At 46.1% G+C, this 25,452-nt stretch overlaps 1 protein-coding gene across 5 annotated transcripts in view; it reads left to right on the top strand.

Annotated features, from left to right (window-relative positions):
- Positions 1-13,971, top strand: part of Adar (Adenosine deaminase acting on RNA) — a 164,025-nt gene extending 150,054 nt beyond the window's left edge. For 3 of the 5 annotated variants that reach the window (XM_065236399.1, XM_065236401.1, XM_065236400.1), the window contains 3 exons: positions 6,075-6,457; positions 6,586-6,837; positions 7,188-12,797. In XM_065236399.1, coding sequence (XP_065092471.1) covers positions 6,075-6,457; positions 6,586-6,837; positions 7,188-7,761 — 1,209 coding nt within the window. In that variant the 3' untranslated portion in view covers positions 7,762-12,797. Of the gene's footprint in view, positions 1-6,074; positions 6,458-6,585; positions 6,838-7,187; positions 12,798-13,374 lie in introns of those variants that run through there. The other 2 variants (XR_010518721.1, XR_010518722.1) reach the window with 2 other exon arrangements.
- Positions 13,972-25,452: the final 11,481 nt, after the last annotated feature.

Raw genomic sequence — 25,452 nt, 5'->3', positions numbered from 1 at the left:
GAAGAAAAGTGGCTTAACTCATTAATGATTAAACAATTTTACCCATTAATGAGTATCTGTTACCCATTAATGATTAACAATTACTCATTAATGGGTAACAGATACTCATTAATGGGTAAAAAATTTACTCATTTAATGAGTTAAGCCACTTTTCTTCAAAATGGGTCTTTTTCAACCATTAATGGGTACTTTCAAGTTAGCGTGTAATTCAACTTTCACAATTCCTTCTGTTTCTCGTTGTCCTCGCCTTCTCTCCGTATGTTGATGTTGACTACAGTCCGAGATTGTTTTCTCCTCTCTCTTGCTCGTTGTCACTCGTCACTGATACCGCGGAATGCCAATCTGAGGCAGTGCACCCGGCGGCAACATCCTCCCCCCCGTAACACTGGCCACCAGTCCCAGTTTTCCACCAACATCCAGGATAGCTAGCTTAGCCACCGGCCTACGCAATAGCCCCCGCGCAGTTCTTACGACGGCTTGACGTATCCAACCATCACCCCCGGGTACGACCTCCATCACGCGTCCCCTGATCCAAGTGTTCCGTTTGCTGTCCTCCACGATCAGCACTAGGTCACCGGCAGCAACAGGCCTCTTTTCGCCGAACCACTTCGTCCTTTTAGTCAACGTCGGCAGCATCTCTCGAGTCCAGCGTCTCCAGAAGCAGTCCAGTTGGTGGTGGATCATGTTCCAGGAACTCTTCACAGCTCCCGAGCTATCCGTTGGCTCTACTTCCGGTTGTCGCACTCCGCTTGAGCTTCCCAGCAGGAAGTGGTTTGGGGTCAGTGCCTCGCTTTCTTCCGCGTCCAGAGGCAAATAGGTGATTGGACGGCTGTTGACGATAGACTCCGCTTCGATGACCAAGGTGTTGAGGGATTCGTCGTCTAGCTTGCGATCGTTGTTGTATGCGCCCAGCATCGCTTGCTTTACGGAACGCACCATCCGTTCCCAAGCTCCACCCATGTGGGGGAGACGAAGGAGGAATTAATAACCATTTGGTCGTCGTACCGGTCACCGTTGCAGCAAGCCCCTGTTGCAGCTGCTTCATCAACACCCGCCCTGTGCCATGGAAGTTAGTGCCGTTATCGGTGTAAATCTCGGCCTGGGCACCCCGGCGGCTCACGAAACGACGGATGCTTTTTATGCAGGCATCGGTAGATAAGTTGTAGACCACTTCACAATGCACTGCTCGGATTGTAAGGCAGGTGAAGATCGCTACCCATCGTTTGGCGTTGCTTCGTCCAACTTTCACCAACAATGGTCCAAAGAAGTCCAGTCCGACGTATGTGAAGGGTCTAGCGAAAGAAGCTAGACGAGCTGGAGGAAGTGAGGCCATACGAGGAATGCTAGACGTATCTTACATGCCATGCATCCATTCACAATTTTTTCGAACCAGTATCCTGAGTCGAGGCACATAATACCGCTGCCGTATTTCGTTTACCACAGTCTTCGAATAGGCGTGTTGGAACTTCCGATGATAGGCGTTCACGACGAGAACTGTCATCCGATGCTGCATGGGCAGGATAGCTGGGAACTTCGCCTCAGTGTTTGGCAGCTCCTATCCGTCCGTCCACGCGTAGACGGCCGGTTTCGTCGACAAATGGCGTTAGTTGGTACAGTGCGCTGCGTTCGCGTCCGTGCGTTAGCACCACCAGTTAAGCTCTGTAGTGTGCCTGTTGCCCATACTAACCAATGTCACTTCTGCCCGCCGTAGTTCTTCTTGAGTAAGGTATCCGCTTTGCCTCGTTTCGCCGTAAACCGTCCGTTTCAGGTTGCCCACATATCTGTGTACGTAGGCCGTAGCTCGCAATAAACGCTCCCACTTAGAGAAGCGTTCGCAGTCGATTACTGACGACGGCGTAGCTTCTTCTACATTGATGATGCAGACGCGTAACTCCTCCTCGACGGTCTGTTGAGGCATGTTCTGCTTCGGCCACTTTTCTTCAGATCTGTGCAGGAATGGTGGTCCCTTGAAGCAGGCACCTTCCACGTCCAGAGATGGACCGCTTCCCCACTTAGATGCATAATCCGCGGGGTTCTGCTTTGACAGTACCCACCGCCATTCGTTCGTGTCGGTATGTTCCAGGATTTCACCAATTCGACAGGCCACGTACTGTTTGTACTTGCGGGGATCCGCTCTTAGCCACGCCATGACCGTTGTATCGACAGGGATCGACAGGTGCTTCAGTGGCGCTACCTTCGTTTTCGCTGTTACCAAAGAACGCAGCTTCGCTCGCCTCCACGAACATGGTAGGTCTGAGGCGTAGCGTTCGGAAAATAGCAGTGAGGAATTCGCACGCTTGAAATCTGCTGCAGTAGGATAGGTTAGCTTCGCCAACGTTCCCAGTGCTCCTCGTTGATTTCTTGGTCCCACTGGATTCAGGCGCGCCATATGTCCTGCAGCAGGATTTTTTCTTGAACCAGGAGGAAGCTCAATAATCCAAATGGATCAAAGACACTCGTGAGACACCGCAGAACTTGCCTTTTCGTGGGCCGTGATTCGCGGACGTCGTCCTTGAGGTGCACGCAGTAGCTCAGCGCGTTAGGCAGACCATGCCTAATACTCGCCCATATTCTGTACTCTTCTCCAGAAAGAGGTGCCGGTTGCCGGTCTCCATTGTTTCTCCTAGCTGTTGCTTCACGAATGCGCTGTTGGATTGCCAGTTGCACAGCAGGAAACCACCTTTGCTGTGGATTGCACTCACCTGTTCGGCTATCTCCGTTGCTTCCTCTTCCGTGCCAAAGCTATCCAGGTAGTCATCCACGTAGTGGTTGGAAATGATACCTTCGATGAACTCTGCAGCATTTTTGTTCTTGACGAACTGCGCCGATGCTGGCGAACATGTTGCCCCAAATGTAGCAACGTCCATCATAAATATGGTTGGTGGACTCGAAGGATCAGTCCGAAACAGAAATCGCAGGGAATGACGATCTAGTCCACGAATCTTTAACTGGTGAAACATCTCCTTAATATCAGCGGAGACGGCCACCGAATATTGTCGGAAACGTGATAAGACGGTAGAGACGTCAGTTGATCCGGCCCTTTTAGTAGTAACGAGTTGAGCGAGATTCCGTTGACCGTGGCTGCAGCTTCCCAGATGAGACGCACCTTCTCCTGGTTTCTTCGGGTTCACCACCGCTCCTAGTGGCAGGTACCAGACCCGCCATATATCCGCTGCTCGTAATTCCTCCTCGCTGGCACGATGCGCATATCCTTTCTGTTGATACTCTTCAATTTGACGGTGCAGGTTCTCCTTCAACGTAGGGTTCTTCTCCATTCGACGCTCCAAGCACTCCAGCCTTCGCAAGGCCATTCCGTAGCTATCAGGAAATTCAATATCGTCATATCTCCACAGCAATCCGGTCTCGTACCTATCACCAACGCGTACGGTGGTTTGCTCCTGGATTTACTGAGCTCGTCGGTCGTCCGCCGACATCGATTCCGTCCCTGGTTTTGCTCTAACCTCTTTCAGTGTGATATAATCTTTCACCAGTTCGTGTACATTCCGGTCGCGTTCACTACTTCCTCCGTACACGCACCAGCCAAGCCGATGTGTAAACTTGTTAACGATTTCGTTAACCCGCAGGGTCTGCTCCGGCAGAGCAACCTTTTTCACGGTGCGAACATCTTCCAATTTTAGCCGCTTTCCATCAACAACACTTGATACCACCAAATCCAGCTTTCTAGAGTCCGCTTCCATCCTGGAGACATTACCCGTCCACGTCAGGTACAGGGGCGTAGTTTTTCCACCTACACCGAGATTGTTGGCCAGCTCGTCTTCAATGAGGGTGAGGGACGACCCATCGTCCAGAAAGGCGTACGTTTTAACCGTCCCTCTAGGCCCGTACAGTGTAACCGGAATAATGCGAAAAAGCAGTGATTGGTCCGAAAGTTGACTATCTGTAAGACGCTGATTAGACCGGAGGTCCTCTACGGCCACGAGACCTTTACTATGCTCGTGGAGGACCACATGGCGTACCATCTACGGTGGAGTGCAGATAGATGACGGAACGTGGATGAGGCGAATGAACCACGAATTGCACCAGCTGCTGGGAGAACCATCCATCGTCCAAGTAGAAGACGACTTCTTCGGACAGCAGGGGACAAGGGCTTAGCCTGATTGGTATGGTATATATGAGGGGTGCGTAGCAACTACATATGAAGATTCCGTTGATTTTGGCGATCACGAAACTTTCGTATGAGCTCGCAACCACTTCTTGAATTGGGTATCTGCCCATAACTTGTATTGCAGCCATCGCAGCTCTATCCGCCAACCAGTTACCGTTATCGGGAGGGACTCGATATGGTTCTGCAATGATTGCAACGTCGCACTTTGTTTCTGTTGTCGACTGGCACAACAGTTGCTGTGAAGTGTCACAATGATTGAGGTTTATTTGGGCTACCTCCATTATTGTTGGCCTGCCATCACCTTGATTGTTTCCGTCCTCCTTTTTGGTAGAGCATGCACTTCGGTTGAAGCACGAAGCGTGCAGCCTCTTGCAATGTGACCCTTCTCTCCGCATTTCCTGCACAGATCTGATCTGTCAACTCCATTGCATTTCCTCGCCTGGTGACCATAAGCCGTGCACTTGAAGCATCGCTCCAGCTGCTTGGTTACCCGAGGAGTGGCTTTCAGCGTGTACACTGAACACTCAACCTTAACCTTGCCCGTATCCAACAGCTTGTTCGCTGCAATTGTCGAAAGCCGTACCACCGCCGTTTGCATGCCGCCGTATGCTTTACTCACCCGGATTGACATCGGGACATCTCCCAGATCACAGTGCACCTTCAACGCACTTATCAGCTCCTCCTGTGTAGTGATCTCGTCCAGATCCCTGCACTGTCTCCTGGGATAGAGCTCTTACGCTCGCCCCTTCGCCTAGAGACTTCGACGAGCTCAAAGAGGATCTTACCTTTCTGGGTGCACCTGGTTTTCACCACGTTCTCTCCTAGTTCCTTCAACTGCGGATCTTCTCGAACCTTCCGCAGAAGTGCTGCGTACTTCGTTTTGTCCTTTGCTTAGACGATTAGAGCCTGGGTTTTCCTTTCTTCTTCATTTCTTTTTCCCTCCGTTTGTTCCACTTCTCCTTCGGCTTCTCGACAGTACGCCATCCGCAACAACCTTGTCATTCTTGAGTTTTTTCAACTCCTCTTCCTCTCCTGGCGTTTCCCTTTTTTCTTTTCTCCGAGCGTTGCTTTCTCCTAGGCCTCGATCAGTGCCCTTTCGGCAGTCTCGGCTCTAGAAATAATGGCGGATTTGATGCCCGTCACCATTTCCATTCTAGACGTTGCTCTTATCCTTGACAAAGTCATGGAGTTCATTGATCCTCTTCCTGACCTCCATCATTTTGGTCTTCCCAAGCTGCAGTTCTTCTTGGGGTGTGCTACTTACTCACACATGAAATCTACCTCGACCAACATGGAAGAACGCGCCCTAACCCTCATTGAACCAAAGGGCCGGGTTCTGTGACATCCCCCCCCCCCAGTTTTCTCCTAAATTTACCGTGGAATCATGCTTTGAACTCCCGTCGAATTTCTCCTTAGGATTCCCTTGAAGTGCTCTCAGACTTCCATTGAAAATTTCCTCGGAATTCTCTTGAAACGATCCACAGCATTTGTTATCCATTGTACTGAAATAATCTTTTAGATTTCTTCAAGATTTGCTTGGAATTCTTCTCAGGACCACCTTGGAGTTCTCCTTAGAATTCAATTGAAGCTCTCCTCAGAACTATATAGGAATTGTTCCCAGAACTCCCTTGGAAATTTCTTGAGCATTTACCTTGAATCAAGAAGTCATCAGAATTCCCTTTGAACCATTCCTTAGATGTCGCTTGACGTTCTCCTTACAACTACCTTAGAATTCTCGCCAGAACTAAAATGATTTTTTTTTAAATCTTAGAATTTAATGGATACACCTATGACTATGATTATCAATTTAAAAAAAGAATTAAAGTTGAAATGTCCAAGTTGAACTGTAGCGGCAAAGACATGTGAAGTCATTTTTTTCGATCTCGTTGAAGACTTTTGCTCAAACCACCCGGCATCCCTGATAACAAACATCCCATTTACCTTTTAGGTTATCTCGCTGGCCACCGGAACGAAATGCGTCAGCGGCGAGCACATGAGCGTCACCGGATCGGTCATCAACGATTCGCACGCGGAAATCATTGCCCGCCGAGGTCTGTTGGACTTCTTCTACACTCAACTGGATCTGCACTGTCGGCGACAGACCGCCAACAAGATCAGCGCCCCGGCCCTATGCAACGGAAACGGTACCGAAGAGCCGGAACAGCAGCCGGAAAGTAGCATCTTCGGCGCTCCGACCGATGGCTCCGGTCTGTACAAACTGAAGGACGGCATACACTTCCATCTGTACATCAACACGGCACCCTGCGGAGACGCCCGAGTGTTCAGTCCGCACGAGAACGACAACATGGACGTGGACAAGCACCCGAATCGGTAGGATAACTCGTATTTCTTAACCGGCTGTACCCCTCAAGCATCATCACTAAAATTGCGATTCACCTTTCATTCCTATCATCCCTGTCTACCCACTCCTTGCCACTCCCCTCGCCGACGAAAAACAGGAAAGCTCGCGGCCAGCTGCGCACCAAGGTGGAATCGGGCGAAGGGACGATACCGGTCAAGAGCAGCGAGGGCATTCAGACGTGGGATGGTGTCCTGCAGGGGCAGCGTCTGCTGACGATGTCCTGCTCGGACAAAATATCACGTTGGAACGTACTCGGCTTGCAGGGATCGCTGCTCGCGTCCGTGATCGAGCCGATCTATCTGCACTCGATCGTGCTGGGCAGCTTGCTGCATCCGGCGCACATGTACCGGTAAGAAGAAGAAGAAGACGGAAAAGGAGAAATCAGAAGTTGGACCAAACTTGTCACAATCGCGTGGGAGATGTGTGACAAGTTTGGTCGGATTTTCCCGGTGTCGTTTTTTGCGGGAAAAGATATTGGATATTGGTCGCACACACAGTTGTGTGAGCAAAATCAGCATTTTGAAACAAAAACGGCACCAACACTGTGTGTGTGTGTGTGTGAGTGAGTGTACCAACCATCTCTTCTGAGTTGATATTTGATATTTGACTTTCTCATGCATGATTTTTTGAGTATTAGGTGGTGCAAATTTTGTGGCACAGTTGTCCTTGTTCCAACCACATTCATCCTTCTCTTTTCAGTGCCATCTGCGGTCGCATCGAGAGCTCGATCCAGGGCCTGCCGCCGCCGTATCGATTGAACAAGCCCAAGCTGGCACTGATGACGTCGGCGGAATCACGCAACCAAACCAAGCCCCCGAACTTCAGCATCAACTGGCTGCTCGGGTGCCCGGAGGTTGAGATCGTCAATTCCTTCACCGGCAAGCTGATCAACAACAACACCAACACCAACAAGATGTCCCGACTGTCGAAGCAGTCGTTCTACCGACGGTACGCGGCCGTCATTGAGAGGCTTCCGCACGCGCGCTTCCACGAGGTCAAACCGAGCTACGGCGAGTCGAAGACCTGCGTCCCGGAGTACCAGCAGGCGAAGAAGGAACTGTTTAACGCCTTCAGCAAGGAGGATCTGGGCGACTGGTTGAAGAAACCGATCGAGCAGGATCAGTTCACATTGATGACGCCGAAACCGGAGGAGCTGGCGGCAGTGGTGACGGTGACCCCGGCGAACAATGGCGGCAGCAGCAGCAGCAGCGGCGGTGTCGGTTCCGGTGCCAACGCTAGCAACGGTTCAGGACCGACGTCCGGCGGTAAATGACAGCAGGGGAAGCACTCCGGTAAGCATCAGAACGGTGGCGGTTCGTCGTCATCGTCCAGTGCGAGGTTGTTTTGAAAACAGCCGGAGCGGGCGAGAGAACAAAGGTAAAGTCGAATTATTGCTCTTTAAGAGATACGGGGGAAGCAGCTGCCGATGGAGGAAGTAGTAATTTTAAGCAGATATTTCGTCATTTGGTACCTAATCGAATAGTAGTGGGACGGACGCAAAGGGCAACATGCAGGAGGCGTAACAACACAGTAGAGTGTTTCGTCGTTACTGGATTGTGTTTGTACCGTTTACTAGAGGTTAGCTTTTAGGTTTAGGAAACACTCAATAGTAGCAGGCACCATTGATTTTACGTTTTATCATTGATTTTATACGATTTTTTTTTTAAACGTTGCATGTTCATGTGCACGTTCAGATCATTTTAATTTATTTTCTACGAGACAGATTTGACGAATTTAAGTTTTCTGTTGGTTGTGTGAAAAACTCTACTATAATCGGATAGCAAAAATGCATCATCATTCTGTGAACGCTAGAATAGTAACTGACTCTAATTAAATACTAAATTTATAGGTAGCGTGTAAGTTTTATCTTTCAAGATCAGCATAAAAAACAAATAAACCGTTTGAACGCTTTGAGCGTTTGTATGCGCGGATGAAGGAAGAGTTAGATGAAAAGAATAAGTAACTCTTCTTGAGAGCTCAGATGTTAAAGTATCATATTGAACCGAATTGTGATTGCGCGAAAAGCTCGGTTTGCAAATTACTCTAGGTGATAAGGTTCCGTCAAATAGGGGTTGATGTTACTGGAAACGGAAAATCAAACTTAAAAGAATTTGGATCAGTTGGCGGTTGTTTGGGTTGCTGGCGGGGTTTAGAAGATTTGAACGCTTTGATGAGAATCTGAAACTCTGATTCGAGTAGGTAAATCCCACTTGATTTCAAAGGAAATTTTGCAAAGCATTTGAGGCAGATTCAGAAGACATCCGAGGACATTTGTATTGATTAGTAGAAGAAGTTAAGTTGATAAATGAAGAAAGTACTAAACCACGCAAATTCCTGAAGACGGTTCAGTCGAAAATGTAGATAGTTTCCAAAAGAACTCCATTTGAATAAGTGACGAAGACTAAAAAGTACGGCCATTCGGCCGCCTATTAGCTGAGATCGGTTACCTTTTCATTAGCTCTTTGTGCCATGTTGCTCCTTACTAGCTCTTATACCATGGGAACTTTAACTTGGAGGAGGAATGGAGCGAAGTGAAAAAGACCAATCCGTTAGAGCGACAACTAATTTTATTCAAACATTCATGGCTGACAAAGATCTATATTTAATTCTAGGCTGTAGTAGAGAGGGACTAGAATAAGAGAGGAACGGACTGGCTAGTTTTGAGCCAAACGAACTGTCAAAGGCAGAGTCAATCGAGCAGCGGCTACACTGTACCAAAACAGCATCCTTTGTTCTAATGAAACCTCAGGCCATTAAAATCGCTTCTTCAAATGATAGCTGCAACCGGATGACGTTTGTCATGTAATCAGATGATGGTCCTCTCCAATACAGGATGAACATTGAAACGAGAAGTGAACGGACCTCAGCTGTAGAATGATTGTTATCCCAAATTGAAATGCATATGGTATTGGTTCAGTCCCATAACGTAAATCATCCTAAACGATGATGTAAATAATTCAATCGAACGTCATTTGCTGATCTGAGCAGACAAGTATAGCCATCGCTATCAGAGGTAGTACGAACATTGGAAAAGCGTGGACACCGAATATTGTCTATTTCGTGGTGCAGGAAGTTTCCTCTACCAATAAGTGATTTGTGGCTGTTCATGGCTATTCAATATGGAAATTTTAACAATCGAATTATAAATCTAGAAATCTAGTATAAAGCATTTGCAAGTCATCCTATCCTTAAATTGTTGCCCTTTGGCGCTGTATGTTTTACAGTCAATTTTCAAATAAATCAAGACCAACAATTGAAATGGCCTTAACTCCATTTTGTAAACAAACCTTGTGAGGCCATTTTCTCGCGAACCGAAGTCCGCAAAGGCAAACCAACATAATGAACAGGTAGGGGAAATTCTCCTCTACCCGATTGTGGTTTAGGTTTGCGAACGAAGGTTTCGGTTCGCGAGAAAATGACCTTAGAAGGTTTGTTTACAAAGTGAAGTTGAGGCGATTTTAAAAAAAAACCTTTATTTGGAGGGCAGTCATATGGATGCTTATCAGTTGATGTCAAATTCAACCATAAGGCAATCATCCGAAATTTGACGGCATACTGTTAAAGGGCTTGAGCAATGCAATATGTGAATGACGCAATGATTGAATTGGCAGTGTTGCTAGAAATCATCTAGTCATAGGTTGCCATTTCAGTTTGTTTTGAATCCGCTCCTCTCATAGGCTGTAGCTCTTCGCGTTACTAAAAGCATCGCTTCACTTTCTTCCAGGGAGACTTCGAGCCAAATACCTACACCATAGATGATTGGATTGGTATAGAAATAAGGAAAACGGGGCGAAATTTGAAATTAGTGTTACTGTTAGGGGCAGTATCAGCGTAGCTTCATTAGCGGAACTTCTTCAGCAACGCACAGGGTAAACCTTCCATAGGTTCCCGATCTCAACCTTATGTATCATCGTCTCCGTTCTTCTTTGGCGGTGAACTGTCGAGGCAAAACTGGCTCGTTTGGAAGAGCCTCCACAGTAAATAAGGACTGCTGGTATCTACCGGATTTTTGATATTCTACCAGGAAAGTTGAAGGTTGGTTCGTTGGTTGTCTTATTAAGGAGATTTTCAGCCACAAGCGAAAGATTTTTTTAAGCTTAGGTTCATCACATTCAAGCTGATTAAAGCTGAATAAGCCTCATTTTAACTGAATAAGATAATTTAGGGAAGCATAAACTGCTATTCAGCTAAATCTGGCGATGGTATTTGAATCTTTTTTAGACCCAAACGTACTATTCAATCGACTGAATCTCTGGAACCATAAGCTCGATGATCTTGAAATTTACTAACTTTTCCTAACGGTAAACCTTCAGCATTTGTTTTTCTTTATTAAAAAGATTTTCAGCCTTAGGCTGGTTCATCTCTAGAGGCTCCAGAAGGAAGACTCTCAAAGTACTATACTTGTTGGCTCGTTCGTAAGGGCGTCGCGGATACTCCCGGGTATATTGTAGCAGTTTCTAGCTCGTTCGTATTTTGGGCAGAGGCTATGAAGTGTTCCACGGTTTGTGGCGTGAGCCAGGGGTCACATACCCTTCGAAAAGGCCCATCTCTCTTGTAGTTATAGGAGATATTTGTATGGCCGGACGGGATGCCACGACCTGCTCCCGGTGTAGTGGTGGGTCATCCCACCTGGTAGTATTTCCTGTGATCATTCGGAGGTGATCTAGCTGCCATCCAGTCGTAGGCCCAGGCTTCCTTTTTCAAATCAGGACCTGGGATCTTTCGGGTTTAATCTGGCCATGCGCCGACCAGAGGCAGCGAGGTGGTCTGCTTCTATGTTCCCTTGGACACCGCCTTTCGGTACATATTTTTGGATCGCCTGGATTCAAGTTTCAGGATTTTAGGTGTATGGTAAGAGCCTTCTGAAAAAAAAATCGTACCTACGGCTTCTGGGCATCCTTTTTAGCTGTTCGCTGAAACTGTTTTCCAACAGAAATTCAACATGCAACATGCATTTTTTGCAATGTCTTGGCAACTGTCAATATGTCAGATCTAGACGACTCCCAAGGAAAACTAAAAAAGCTGCTTGTTGAGAAAATTGAAGTTTTCCAAGTACTCTTTCAGGCCTATTCTGCGCGGCGTGTGGGGTAAGGTGACTCGCTGTCACTAGGGAAGTGACAATTGTCACCTCGGGTGAGGTGATTCTCCATTTGATTTGTATGTCCAGCGAACTCCATACTGCGATTCAAATGTTTACCAATTTTCCTTGGAATGTCGTCTGTCCTAAAGGGATTCAGTGGAATTCTGATCAAAAACTGAGAAGCTCCAAACGAAAGACTTTAACCAACACTGATAATATTACCTAGGATAATCTAGAAAGCTCTGAGAATAAATCTAGCATTGTTATCGGAGCTACTGAATTAATTCAAGATCAATTATCGAAAAGGTCTCATCAGCTTTTGTAAAATAAAAAAAAAAATCTTGTGCGCTTTTCTCGTGAATCGAAGCTCGTCGACGCATACCAACAACACTATCAAATAGGGGAAGCTTTCCCCTACCTGATAGTGATAGTGTGCAGAGGTTGCCTAAGTCAACAACTCCCAGTTGGCAGATAATTAAGATTCTGGGTGGAGTTCAGGCGAGTCCTGAATGAAATTACAGGACCAGAAGATTTCAGTGGAAAAACTTGAGGAGTACTCATTAGATTCAGAATGTAAGCCCGAAGATAAATGTAGACAACTCCAGCATGATCTGTAGAGGTATAATTCCCAGGTAAAATCTAGGCGATTACAGACAGAACTTTCAAGGGAAGCGTGCAAAGATTAGAGGAACTCAAAATGTCTGCAAGAAATAGCCTCAAAGGATTAAATAGGCTTTGGTCAAGATATTTCGGATTCTCGACTCAAAGTCAATGGAACTATTCGTTGCAAGTCCAGAGCTGATAAGGCATTTTCAATTGTCGATCTAGAATTGTAGTACTTTAGGAAGTTCTGGGTGACAGTGTTGATTCCAGTGACAATGCAGAGGTCGCCTAAGTGAACAACTCCCAGTTTGCGGATGTTTAAGATTCTTGGTGGAGTTCAGGCGAGTCCTGAATGAAATGTTCAGAACCAGAAGATTTCAGTGTGAAAACTTGAGGAGTACTCATAAGATTCAGAATGTAAGCCCGAAGATAAATGTAGACAACTCCAGCATGATCTGTAGAGGTGAAATTCCCAGTTAAAATCTAGGCGATTATAGGCAGAACTTTTAAGGGGAGCGTGCAAAAATTAGAGGAACTCAAAATGTCTGCAAGAAATAGCCTCAAAGGATTAAATAAGCTTTGGTCAAGATATTTCGGATTCTTGACTCAAAGTCAATGGAACTATTCGTTGCAAGTTCAGAGCTGATAAGGCCTTTTCAATTGTCGATCTAGAATTGTACACGGCGAATGAGAACGACTCAAATTTGAGTTTAGTTCACTCATATTCGCCAAAAGTGTAGGAACTCAGCGATGAGTAAAATTTGTCTCATGGTTTCCTGTGGAAAACCTAAAAAATCTGCCGGAAAATGAGGAAATTGACGAAAATTTTATTCAGTCTCGGAGTAGTACCAATAGACTGAGTGAATCCAATCTTTACTTTTCTCAAATTCAGGAATTTTTCCCTGGAAAATCCTGGAAAAGCCTGGGAAAACATGAGGCAAATTACCTCATCGCTGAGTTCCTGCACTTTTGGCGATTATGAGTGAACTAAACTCAAATTTGAGTCGTTCTCATTCGCCGTGTAGTACTTTAGGAAGTTCTGGGTGACAGTTGATTCCAGTGACAATGCAGAGGTCGCCTAAGTGAACAACTCCTAGTTTACAGATGTTTAAGATTCTTTGTGGGGTTCAGCCGTACAGAACCAGAAGATTTCAGTGGGAAAACTTGAGGAGTATTCATTAGATTCAGAATGTAAATCCAAAGATAAATGTAGACAACTCCAGGACGATCTGTAGAGGTAAAATTCCCAGGTAAAATCTAGGCGATTGCAGGCAGAACTTTCAAGGGAAGCGTGCAAAGATTAGAGAAACTCAAAATGACTGAAAGAAATAGCCTAAAAGGATTAAATAGGCTTTGGTCAAGATATTTCTGATTCCCGACTCAAAGTCAATGGAACTATTCGGTGCAAGACCAGTGAATGCCATTGGGAGAATTTAAAACTTGATTGAGGATAATTTCCGACGTAGTGCAGTAGGTAAAGGCAATAAAGTCTCTGATTTGTTTGAATCTATTCATTTATTTATCAAGACTCAAATGTGCAAGCTTTACGGAGCCGAAATTCGTTTGACTGTTTACAATGTTTCTTAATTCTAGAGTTAGCACAAGAGAGGGCTGAATACTCGTGGCTTACTAGAGGTTATTCAGGGAATTCTCGAGAGCAGGTCAAAAACTTCGAAGGAAGGCCTATATAAGCAACCACCTTTTATTGAATTCTCATGTGATTTGATGAGCGCTGGCTGAAGCCAGATTCTAACTACTTTCCCTGGGGCACTCGTACCAAGTCCAGATGTGACCATTGTGGTCCTACACGGATAGAAATCTCCTTATACCTTTTGGCAAATTTCCATTGCTGATTATTCATAAATTGTATAAGTCAACTAATAAGCAGACGCCTTGCAAAAAGTTAATAAAGATCATGTGTCAAATGAAATGTATAAGCGGTCACGCATACCTTTTATGCATTCTAATAGGACATATGTGGTTTGTCTTATGGAATGTATAAGGCTGATGCTTTGGCAAAATTGTATAAGTGAAACACATGAATTAAATAATTGATTTTCGTTTCGTGTAGTCAATCACTTTGGCTCCTGTTGATCTTATAGTAAAATTATCATGAGTCGCATGGTGGGTTTATCTGCAGAAGTGGGAACAATCGGACTGGACTCGAAATACTATTCGAACTACAATTGAAAGGAACGTCTTTATTTGTCAGTAGTATAATTTGAACTGAAGAAAATGAAGTTATGCTCTAAAAGCAAGGCATACTGCGTTGTATATACTCAACACTCCTCCTCAACGCTGCTACAGTAGACCACACTGCTTCCTTAGAAATTCCAACCGTATTCGTGGTAGAGGTTTGGTTAAAAGATCTGCGGCCATCTTTTCCGTAGGGCAGTACTCATACTTGATAACACCTTTCGTCTTCAGGTCCTTGGAGAAGTGAAATTTTGTTGAAATGTGTTTGGTACGGTTACTGAACTTTTCCGAGTCCAGCATCTTCAAACAGCTTTGGTTGTCTTCGAATAATATTGCTTCTGTTTTCTCCCCTAGGTACTTCAATAGTCCCTGCAGCCAAACCGCTTCTTGGGATGCTTCGGAAAGAGCCACGAATTCCGCCTCTGCTGTAGATAGTGAAACGCAGGATTGCTTTCGGCATGCCCATGCAATGGTTCCTCCGCAGTATTTGAATACATATCCACTATTGGACTTCCTGTCGTCGCGACATTCTGCCCAATCGGCATCAGCGTAACCCACCAGACAAGATGAATCACCACTGCTACTCAGTCGAAGCTTCAGATCAATCGTCCCCTTCAAGTAGCGAACCATTCGCTTCAACTCATTCCAGTCACGTTGGGTTGGGTAACTCACCTTACGACTCAAGATTGAGATTGCCGTTGCGATGTCAGGTCTGCTGTTAACTGCGATGTACAACAGCTGCCCTTTTGATATTCTTGATTATTTGGGAGCTGGCCATCGTTATCTTCCGCTGGTTGATAAGAAAATCTCCAGCATGGTCTCGATCGACTTCGATCCCGAGGTAAAACTTGACATCACCGAGGCAGCTGATCTGGAAATTTCTTGCACGCGTTCGCTTTAATGCGTCGATCATGCGTTCATCCTCGCTCGCTACGATGAGATCATCCACATACACGAGAACATAGCACCACTTGCTACCAGCTCGCTTTCTGTACAGGCAGGGATCTGCGTCACATCGCTCAAAACCATCCGCTTCCATCACCTCATGCAGTCGCTGGATCATCTTCTTCTTGGCTGCCACAGACATCATGGTGCGGAACGTAACGTGTCGAACGACTGGCGCAAAAACTTCATCGTAGTCCGTCCCAAAACGTTGAGTGTAGCCCTGGGCTACCAGCCTGGCTTTGTACCGAACTACATTGCCCTTTTTCGTCTCGCTTCTGTTTATACACCCACTTGCTACCCGCCGGCAGGTCGACTATATCCCAGACGTCGTTTTCTTCGATGGATGCTAGCTCTTCCTTCATAGCCGTGCACCACTTGGCGCTGTTTGGACTGGATAACGCTTGCTTCAACGATTTTGGCTCTTCCTGAACCGAAGTTTCTGCTGTACAAGCATACCGCTCTGGAATAGCTCAGAGATTAGCTCTTGTTGATCTTCGAGGTGGATCGACATCTACACTGGACATGCTCCCGTCCACACGTACGGCATCAGACTGCACTTCGATTTCACGGAGAGTTGCTTCGTCCGGTTGTTGATCTGGATCATCCCAGACATCGTCGTCATCCGATTCAGTTGATCCTGGCTCACTCATTAGGTCCACTCGTTCGAAACAGATGGATGGTACAACCAGACTTTCTCCCACCGAACCTGGCATGGGCCCGCAAGAAGTAAGAAATTTAACATCACGGCTAACAGTTACCTTTCCATTCACTGTATCCGACGAACCTGAGCTTGACAGCCTTCCGATCCAGCTTACCTCGCTTTTCATTTGGTACATGGCAGTATGCATCCACACCAAACCGCTGAATGTGTCCGAGATTGGGCTTCTTCCCGAACCACCGCTCATATGGTGTGCCACTGATCGACCGTGATGGCAGCCTGTTCTGCATGTAGTTTGCAGTTACCACTGCTTCTTCCCAGAAACGCTTGTCCAGATGTCCGTCAATGAGCATGCACCTGGCCATTTCGACAAGGTAACGATTCTTTCGTTCTGCCACCCCATTTTGCTGTGAGGTGTATGGTGCCGTGAGCTGGCCGATGATACCGTTTTGCTTCAGGAATGCATTGAATGCCTTGCCAGTAAACTCACCACCCCTGTCCGAGCAGAGAATTTTGAGCTTCCTTCCAAACTGCGTCTTGACTAGCTCAACATATTCCTTCAGTTTCTGGAGCGCTTCAGACTTCTTCCGTAGCAAATAAACGACCGTGTACTTACTGTAGTCGTCGATGAATGTGATGAAATATCGTCTTCCGCCCAGAGTCGCCGTCATCAGTGTGAACCAAATCCATCACCGCCGATGACACACTTTCTGACGTCTTCGGAAACGATGTCCTGTGCATCTTACCTTCAATGCACACTTCACATGCATCAGTGCAGCTGCATCTCTTCACCCTCACGTCGTTGACCAAGGTCTGCAATTTCAACACCGCTTCGCAGTCTCTGTGTCCCAATCGTTTGTGCCACGCATGCACGTAGTCATCGTTCGTCATCACCATGGATACGTTTTCGGTTGATTGACGAATTATGAACAAGTTACCAACGGACTCCGCCATAGCACATATCTTTTCACCTTTCATGATTCTCGCTCCAGTTGCGTCGAATGTGACGACGAATCCTTTCTGCACCAGCCGCTTCACGGATAGCAAACTTGACTTCATTTCAGGAACATACAAAGCGCTTTCTATTGGAACTTCACGTAGTCGACCAGAACCATCTAGCACATTTATTCGCCCAGCACCTCGGCCTTTCGAACGTACCTTCGTCCCGTTGGCGACCCAAACGTCCTCAGTAGCTGCATCATCCAAATCCTCGAAGAAGTTTCGGTAATTTGCAATGTGGCAGGTTGCACCGGAATCCAAAATCCATTGGTCTTCCGCTTGACTATTGCATCCAGTGAGAAACGCGTGGCTATCATCATCATCTTGCTGCGATACATGGTTGGCTTTCTGTTGCTTGGATACTGCCTTTCGGTGCTTGGATACAGCTCCGTTTCCTTTCTGCGCCTTCCATACTCTGAACTTTTCGCAATTTGCCTTCTGGTGACCTAACTTTTTGCAGAAGAAGCACTGGTCTTCAGGATTATCGCTATCATCGTTGCGCTGCTTCTTTTTCTGCCATTCATCGATAAGCTTGCCCTTCACCATATCCAGGGTCAAATCATTCTCTGGTCGAGCTTCAAGGGCGGTTACCAACGTCTCGTACTCCTCCGGCAGACTGCTGAACAAAATCGCGACCAACCATTGGTCGTCAAGGATCTTTTCCGGCTGTACATTGTTGAGCTTCTCGAACAATTCCGACAACTTCGATACGTGCGCTTCCATATCTCCATGTTTTTCCAGGCGTTGACTACACATTTTCCGCATCACAGAAACCTTCGTCGTTAACGTTTTCTTGACATGGAATTTTTCTAGAGCTTTCCACGCCTCCGCCGCCGATTTGGCCTTCCTTGTGTGGATTAATTGGTTATCCTCCACGGCCAATCCAATCGATGCCAGCGCTTGATCATCCTTGGTCTTCCACGCACTTGTAACCGCTTCTGGCCTTGCGTCCGCTATGGTCGTCCAATTTCCTTCCTTGGTCAGCAACAGCTTCATCCGGAAACTCCAGTTATCGTAATTGGATCCATTGAGCCTTGAAAACGACATCAGCTTATCCGCCATCTCGTTACGAATTCAAATTCTATCTTCACCAGTTCCGATTGCACTGTCTGGGCCCATAACCTATCGGCAGAAGTGGGAACAATCGGACTGGACTCGAAATACTATTCGAGCTACAATTGAAAGGAACGTCTTTATTTGTCAGTAGTATAATTTGAACTGAAGAAAATGAAGTTATGCTCTAAAAGCAAGGCATACTGCGTTGTATATACTCAACAGGGTTTTGGTTCACGACGATTTTGAGTACTGCCCCGAACGGAAGAATCACCAGCTTGAAACACGAAACCAAGATTTTCAGCTCTGTCGGTCCTTTCATGAAGATAACAGGCAGCGAATCAGTGCGAACAGAGCTACGACGGCGTTCCTTAACGAAAAGTGCCTTGCTTTTCGACTGGTTCACAAGAAGCTCTCTCAAGGTCTTCGTTCACCATTCTTATTAGCTCACGAACACACCGGCCAATATATAGTTGAACGTCGTCAGCATAGATTTGAATTGAACAGGGAAAAAATGTCATCACAGAATGTCAAATGTCTTCAAATCTGGCATCCTTGGTCATGTGAAATATTTGATCGACAGTAACAAATCGCAGCCCGTGTTATAAATCACTAGTACATTATAAATTACTTGGTAATACGTAATTGAAACGCAATCCAACCGATCGCCGCCTTTTTCAAGCTTCACTTGAGGCCAGAACACAACGATACCGATAATGCGGAAAAAGTGTCAAATTTGACAGATGACGCCCTCACCGCTTTGTCGCTATCATTGTGTTGGGGTCTGTAAGAGGTTCAACCATGCAAACATAAAAAGCAAAACACTTTCAATTAAAGAGTTACAACCGACGGTCATTTTTGTCTCCAGTTAATTACCGAGAAAAGTAAACCGTACCGTTACAAATAGAAACCAACGCTGAAAGCAAAAGAAATCTATAATCAAGCTCTACATTTAATCCCCCGAAAATGCTGAAAGAGTGTAACAACTACCATGACAAGAAGATGAATAATAATAATATTAATAATAATGCTATAAGAAGATCAACACTGAAAAGAAAGCGGAAATCATCATTGTGATATATTTCAAGTAAAGATAATATTTCAGTAATTATTCAAATTTAACCCCACGTGTCGCGCGCTACCATTGGCGACCGAGACCGAGAGACAACAAGCAAACACACACCATAAATGCCACGCGTCATGGCGACGACGACGACGATAACGGCGACGAAATCGTTGCTAAGGGGGAATACACTCGCTGCGAGAGACACAAAAAAAAAACAAACAAACAAACAATAGGTACTAAATATTAGCAAAGCAAAGGCAAAACCACTACAAAACTCTATTCTCTATCCGCCGCGGATCCGAATCCGGGTGAGTGTATTCCCGGCCGGGGTGTGATTGAGGTGTTGCCATCACTGATACAATGGAAACAAAGACAAAGAGCAAACATACTAAACTGTTCGCAGATTTCCCCTCCGCCGCCGCCGGAAGCGTGTGCGCCAATTTGTGGAATGAAAAAATCAAAGAACAACGAATCGACTGAAACACAAACACTACAATATCTAAGTTTGCAAAAAACCGTGTGAATCGCAAATTGCGGGAAGAGTGGTTGTTTGTTTGTGTGTGTGCGTGTGTGTGTGTAAATCGTGTTGAATGTGACATTTGCGTGATTCTAACCTAGAAAAAAAAACACTAGCAAAACCGTGTATCGAAAGAGGATGAGCGTGAATGAGGTTAGGATTAGTGTTCAACAAATAGAAAACTGCGCAACAGCAAACAAAACAAAAGAAACGGATAGCGAGAGTTAGTACAAGTTAAGTTCTTTCCATAGTAAGTTATTTTTCCGTCGTTCGACGGAAATGTTAAACCGAAAATAATAATAATACGACGAGCGTTGTTACAGAAATGCGCACTGTTGTGTCGTTAGATGCCGTTTTTATTTTCTAGTTTAGTAGGAACTGTTAGACGTGCCATGTTTTTGTTGTCCTTGTTTTGTTTTGTTTTCAAGTGTCAAACTTTTTACGTTCTCTCCATCCAGGGTTGGTCGAATTGCAACGTTGCACAGCAGTTGCAGGAAACCAAGATAAGTTACAAAGACGAAATCTATACACCAAAAAAAAAATAATAGAAGAGAACAAAGAACGAGGAGTGAGGAATAGCAGATTTCCAGTGAAACAATAGCAATTATGCACAGCAAGCCATTGCGATATACGTATGACAAGTATTATTATTTTCGTTAGTCTGTAGAGAGTAGCCAATAGCCGATAGTGCTTATTTCGTTTCGTTTTTTTTATAAGCAAGTGGGTGAGCGTATTTTTGTGCGAGTGTATGAGTGCGACAGTTGCGCTACTGGTTTGAGTGAGAAACCGAAATCCAGTCGTCAGTGTATGTGTAAATGTCGATAATAAAATTGAAATATTTACTGTGATATTAATCTTTACTTCAAATATTGACATTCGTATCAAAGTCGAATATTAAATAAAAGTAGGAACACAAACATTACATAAATAATTATAGCAAAACAAAACAAAAAACCAACACAACTGACGAGCAAAGCAAAGGCGTTAATTAGTGAAAAGTGTACCGTTTACTGACTAGAGGAATGCAGTCAAATCCAAACATAATTAACCCCCCTTTAGCAGCTAGGCGAATTTATCTCTTTTTAAAAACAACAAGCTAATCGTTACTCGAGTTGAAACAGAAATCTTTACCTAAATAATACTTAAAAGAACAATTGATTATTCATCCCAAAATAGGCAGCCAGAACTGCCACCCAAATAACCGATTACACTGACAGTTGAAGAAGAAGAAGAAGAAGAAGAAGAAAAAAGAAGCACCAAAATCCCCCAACGTGCTCAATAAGTCCTCTGCCCTTTGTCCGTTGAATCCAAGCAGGTGAAAAAGTCAATTGAAATTTTCATTCACAAACACAGAGTTAAACACACCTGATTGCGCTTGTCTCCTGCTGCTGCACGCACACAAAGCCAACCTCAAAGGGCAGATGACTTGCAGTCCGGGGGAACTCTCTCTCTCTCTCTCTCACTCACTTTCTCCATAAAATCAATCACTACTTAGAGAAAAAAAAAATGTGATTGCACTCTTCCATTCGAACGCATTATCCACTACATATTGAACGAGCAGAAAAATAAGATATTCAAAGTTCACCCCCCCCCCCCCCCTCCCCCCATTATCCATTGAGGAAGCGCTTTTGATTTTTCTTTTCTTATTTCTTGCACTCGAAACCGCACGCACACACACTCACACACTTTTAACACAGTAAAACACTAATCAAACTCGCTGAGGAAGCTGAGTTTGTTTACGTTTTCAATCGATCGGAGTTTGTTCGTCGAACGAATTCCTCCGGTAAAACCACGTGCATTATCGTTTTCACTTCTGGTTGAAGGAAATTAGGAAAAGAAAAATTTTAAGTGGCTTATTGGAAATAATAAAACTATAATAAATAACTAAATGAAGATTGATATTATATTTGAAAATTTTTGATTAGGATATAACTTGTAAACAAATAAAAAAGATGCAAAGTCATCGGATGCAAAATTGAAGCAGGAACGAAAATATAGGTTTAACGTTATTTAAAAGAAAGCATAAATACCAAAGTTGAAGAACAAGTGTGTTGCGGGAGAACTGACATGCGTTGGACTATAGTGTGAATTTTGCAGTTAGCAGTGTCAGGCATTTTAACTGTCATTATCTTTTGAGGTTGTTTCCCATCCCGCTGATGAACGCTTTGACCTGATGATGGACACCGTGAAGTGCAAGCGATGCGAAGCCGGTTCGGCCCAGGGACGCAGATTCCAAGGATATCGTGAGTCACTAATGTCAGAAGTAAGAGTACATACACACATATAGCTGTTTTGGATGTTTTACTGTTGCTAATACCCAATTTTGAACAGGCGTTTTGAACCAACATGAAAATGAAATATCTAAGCTTCCCGCTCACATTCCCACTAATTCATAAGATGCAGGGGTTAGAGACGATGTTAAATACGAGACGTGCGAAGACTGAAACCAAAAGTTCCAATCGAACCGTCAAACGTGGTTCCAATGGAGCCATCTATAACACCAGTGCTTCACGAGAATAAGCGTGGGGAGATTATTTTTCATGAGTGAGCTTTTATTCGCGAGAAATCGACGGTTAAAGCCATTGTTTACAAATGCAATTACGCCCCTTTGAAATGTTGGTACTGATATGTCATTAGTTTTTCGTACTCTTGAACAGATCGGTTCATTTAACTGCTGCCTGCTAAAAGGTTATGGGCCCAGCTAGTAACCATCGCGACCGATCAACATGCTGAAGAAATTTTTCAAGATTCGATGGACCGGTTCGGAATTCCCAAGCCTAATGGAAGAAATTACAGAACCTGGAAGATCAAGGTCGAATTTCTGCTGATTCGAGACGGCCTGTGGCGGTATGTTTTTTTTTTCTTTATTTTTATGATTTTTAGCCGTAGACTAGTTTATCACATTTGATAGTAGAAGGTCAGGCTTAGGGCCTGTCTCTAAGGAAACGTTTCAGTCTAACATTAACGTAACGTAAAACTGGCTCTGAGACAACATTAAAAAAAAACATATGTAAAATGGAAGTTACATCGGGACTGTATCGCGAACAAGGTAGAGCTCCACCGTAAGAGACAGTGCCCCAGTCCGGCAGCGATACCCCGACGGCAGGAAAATAGGAAGGTGGAAGAACACGGACAGCGCAACCAACGACGAGAGTGCTAGATTTGGTTGTCCAGGTGAGCGTCCTTCAAGAAAGCAATCAGCGCAGCCAGCGTCGAGGGGTCGTTGCCAAGTAGCTCCCTGCTGTTCTCTGGGAGTCGGTGTTGTTCGCGTAGCCTCTGAAACTCTGGGCAGACACACAGCACGTGTTCCACCGAGGCAGGGATGCTGCAGATTGGACAAACCTTGTGGAAGGGTGTCCCACCAAAATTGTGGGAAATCCTCGCATGGCCGGTCCGAAGTCTTGAAATGATCCGTTGGTCCTTGTACTTGTGGCTGTCTAGCCAGGGTCGTACGGTTTCTTTGATCTTTCTCAGGAAAGTGGTTCACGACTGAAACCATTCCTCCTGCCAGGCTTCCATGATAATATTCGCGATCCAACGCTTGACGTCTAGGAGTGGTACGTTCCTGGTGAAGTGGGGACCAGATGGACCGGATCCCGCCAGCCTGTCCGTAGCCTCATTTCCAGGAACACCGCAGTGCCCGGGAATCCACGTAAAAACGGTTGAGGGTGGGGCATATCGTGTAATGGCTTGTATCCAGGGGTGGCTCGGGGCTTCAGCTTCCAGCGCCTGGATAACGCTGTGTGAGTCCGTTAGCACAAGGATCGGTTGATCTGCAGGAGTGATGGCTGCATCAAGAATAGCAGCGGCTTCTGCGGAAAAAACGGAACACTCCTCCGGTAGATTTTGACTTGTTGCGGAGTTTGGTCCTGCCACTCCGAGTCCCACTCCAGCCCGTGATTGCGATCCGTCCGTAAAGCGATGAACGTGCCCCGGATAGACCGACCCAAGAAGTTCTGCAACTGAACGCCTCAACGCTACAGAGTTATCTCCGGCTTGGAATCCTCTCTTAATCCGCTTATCTATTTTGATAACGTAGATCGCCAACTTTTCTCTCCATGCCAGTGGACCCTGGCCACCGGGGGGAGGTCAAGGTTGGCTGCAGTGCGGAGGGCTCTGTTCCCCTCGTTGAGGAGGAAGACCCTATCATTCCCGGATGTCTTAGCAGCGAGGGCAGCGGCTTTCGTAGCAGTAGCTGCCGCAGATCGATAGCGGAAAGGGAGGACTCCGATTTCCGCACAAGCAGCGTCTGCAGGCGTGGAAGGTAGAAGGCCGGATACGATGCGTACGTAGGTATTGTATACCGGAGCGAGGATGCGGTTCAGCTTCTCGGTGGCTAAGCAGGTAATTTCAATGCCGTAGAAAAGTCGACTGTCGATAACAGCCCGGGCGACACGAAGGCGGATCTCGCGGTTACTGGAGCGGTGCGGGCGGAGATTGTCCTGACGATGTTGATGCGGCTACGACAGTTTTCTTTCACCGATCTGAAGTGCTGGTCGAAACTTAGAGTCCGATCCAGAACACGTACTGTTTTCTTAAGCGGAATTGGATGGTCCTGGATGGTGATCGGTGGTCCCCGAATCAGATGGTCCGAGTGGCAGATATGGCACCGTACACTCTTTGGAGCGGAGAGCTGGAAACCAACAGATAGCGCCCACCTGCTGACGGCGGAGACAGCTGCTTGGGCAATATTCCTGGTCCGTTTAGTCGTTCGTCCCGTTACGACGATGAGTATGTCATCGGCATAGACGATTACGTGCACGTTCTTGGGCTGAGTCGGCGTTCATTGCCACCAGGAATAGCGTAACCGCTATGACGGATCCCTGGGGCACTCCAGTTTCCTCGGGGAACGGATCCGATCGAGTGTTCCCGACAGTCACCTGGAAGGTACGATCAAGGAGGAAATTCCGTACAAAGTGCGTGATGTGGCCTTTCAGGCCCCAGCCGATGAGCTGCCTGATGACGCCAGGCGTCCACGTCCTGTTGAACGCCTTTGAAATATCAAGGGATACTAACTCCGCATGGTGACCGTTGTCCTGGGCTTCCTTGAGTACATTCCCGAGGGCTGCAAAGTAAGTGGAGGAGCCATGTCCTTGCCGGAATGCATGCTGCCGTTCGTCAAGGAGACTGTTAGACTCCAGGAATTGCCTAAGTCGACGATTTGCCATTCTCTCCATCACTTTTGCCGCGCAGCAAGTGAGCGCAATCGGCCTAAAGGAGGAGGCTTCTCCACTCGCCGCGTTGTTCTTTGGAATGGGTTCTACCAGGCTTTGTTTCCAGAGGTCCGGATACGAGTCAGTAAGCCATAGGTCGTTGACGAGGGCGAGTAGCCTCGTTTTTCCGTCGAGGAAGAGGTTTTTTAACACCGGGTATCCAATCTCGTCCGACCCGGCAGATTTACCAGTACTGCTGCCGAGGGCAAACTGAAGCTCCCGGAAGGTAAGAGCATCGTTGATCTGGAGGGAAGGGACATTGGGTGTAATTCGCAGGTCACGAATGCTGCTTGTGGAAGGTTTGACGCGCTGGACGAAATCGCTGTCGTAGACACTGACAGCGGACAGGTCGGCAAAATAGTTCCCTAAATTGTCAGCGATGTCCTTCGGTTTTGAGATCGTGGTGCCATGAGCTTGGATAGTAGGTGGAGTAGACCGCCGCTTGCCACTCAGAGCGTTGACGCGGTATGTGATCGGAACGAGACCGACGGCGAGCGCTACGACTTCCGGATCGACTGCTCCAACCGCAGGCGCTACTGCAGTGCATTCCTCGATTGGGCTACTTCTGGAAGACAGTCAATTGCATCATATCAAGGAGTCCAAAACGGCGAAGCAAACCTGGGAAGCTCTCCGG

The sequence above is a fragment of the Ochlerotatus camptorhynchus genome, unplaced genomic scaffold, assembly GCF_037179485.1.
Source record: "Ochlerotatus camptorhynchus isolate MF236.1 unplaced genomic scaffold, CSIRO-AGI_Acam_v1.1 ptg000550l, whole genome shotgun sequence".
NCBI classification, from domain to species: Eukaryota; Metazoa; Arthropoda; class Insecta; order Diptera; family Culicidae; genus Ochlerotatus; species Ochlerotatus camptorhynchus.
Note: the sequence above shows the minus strand (reverse complement) of the source record. Positions and strands in the feature narration are given on the sequence as shown.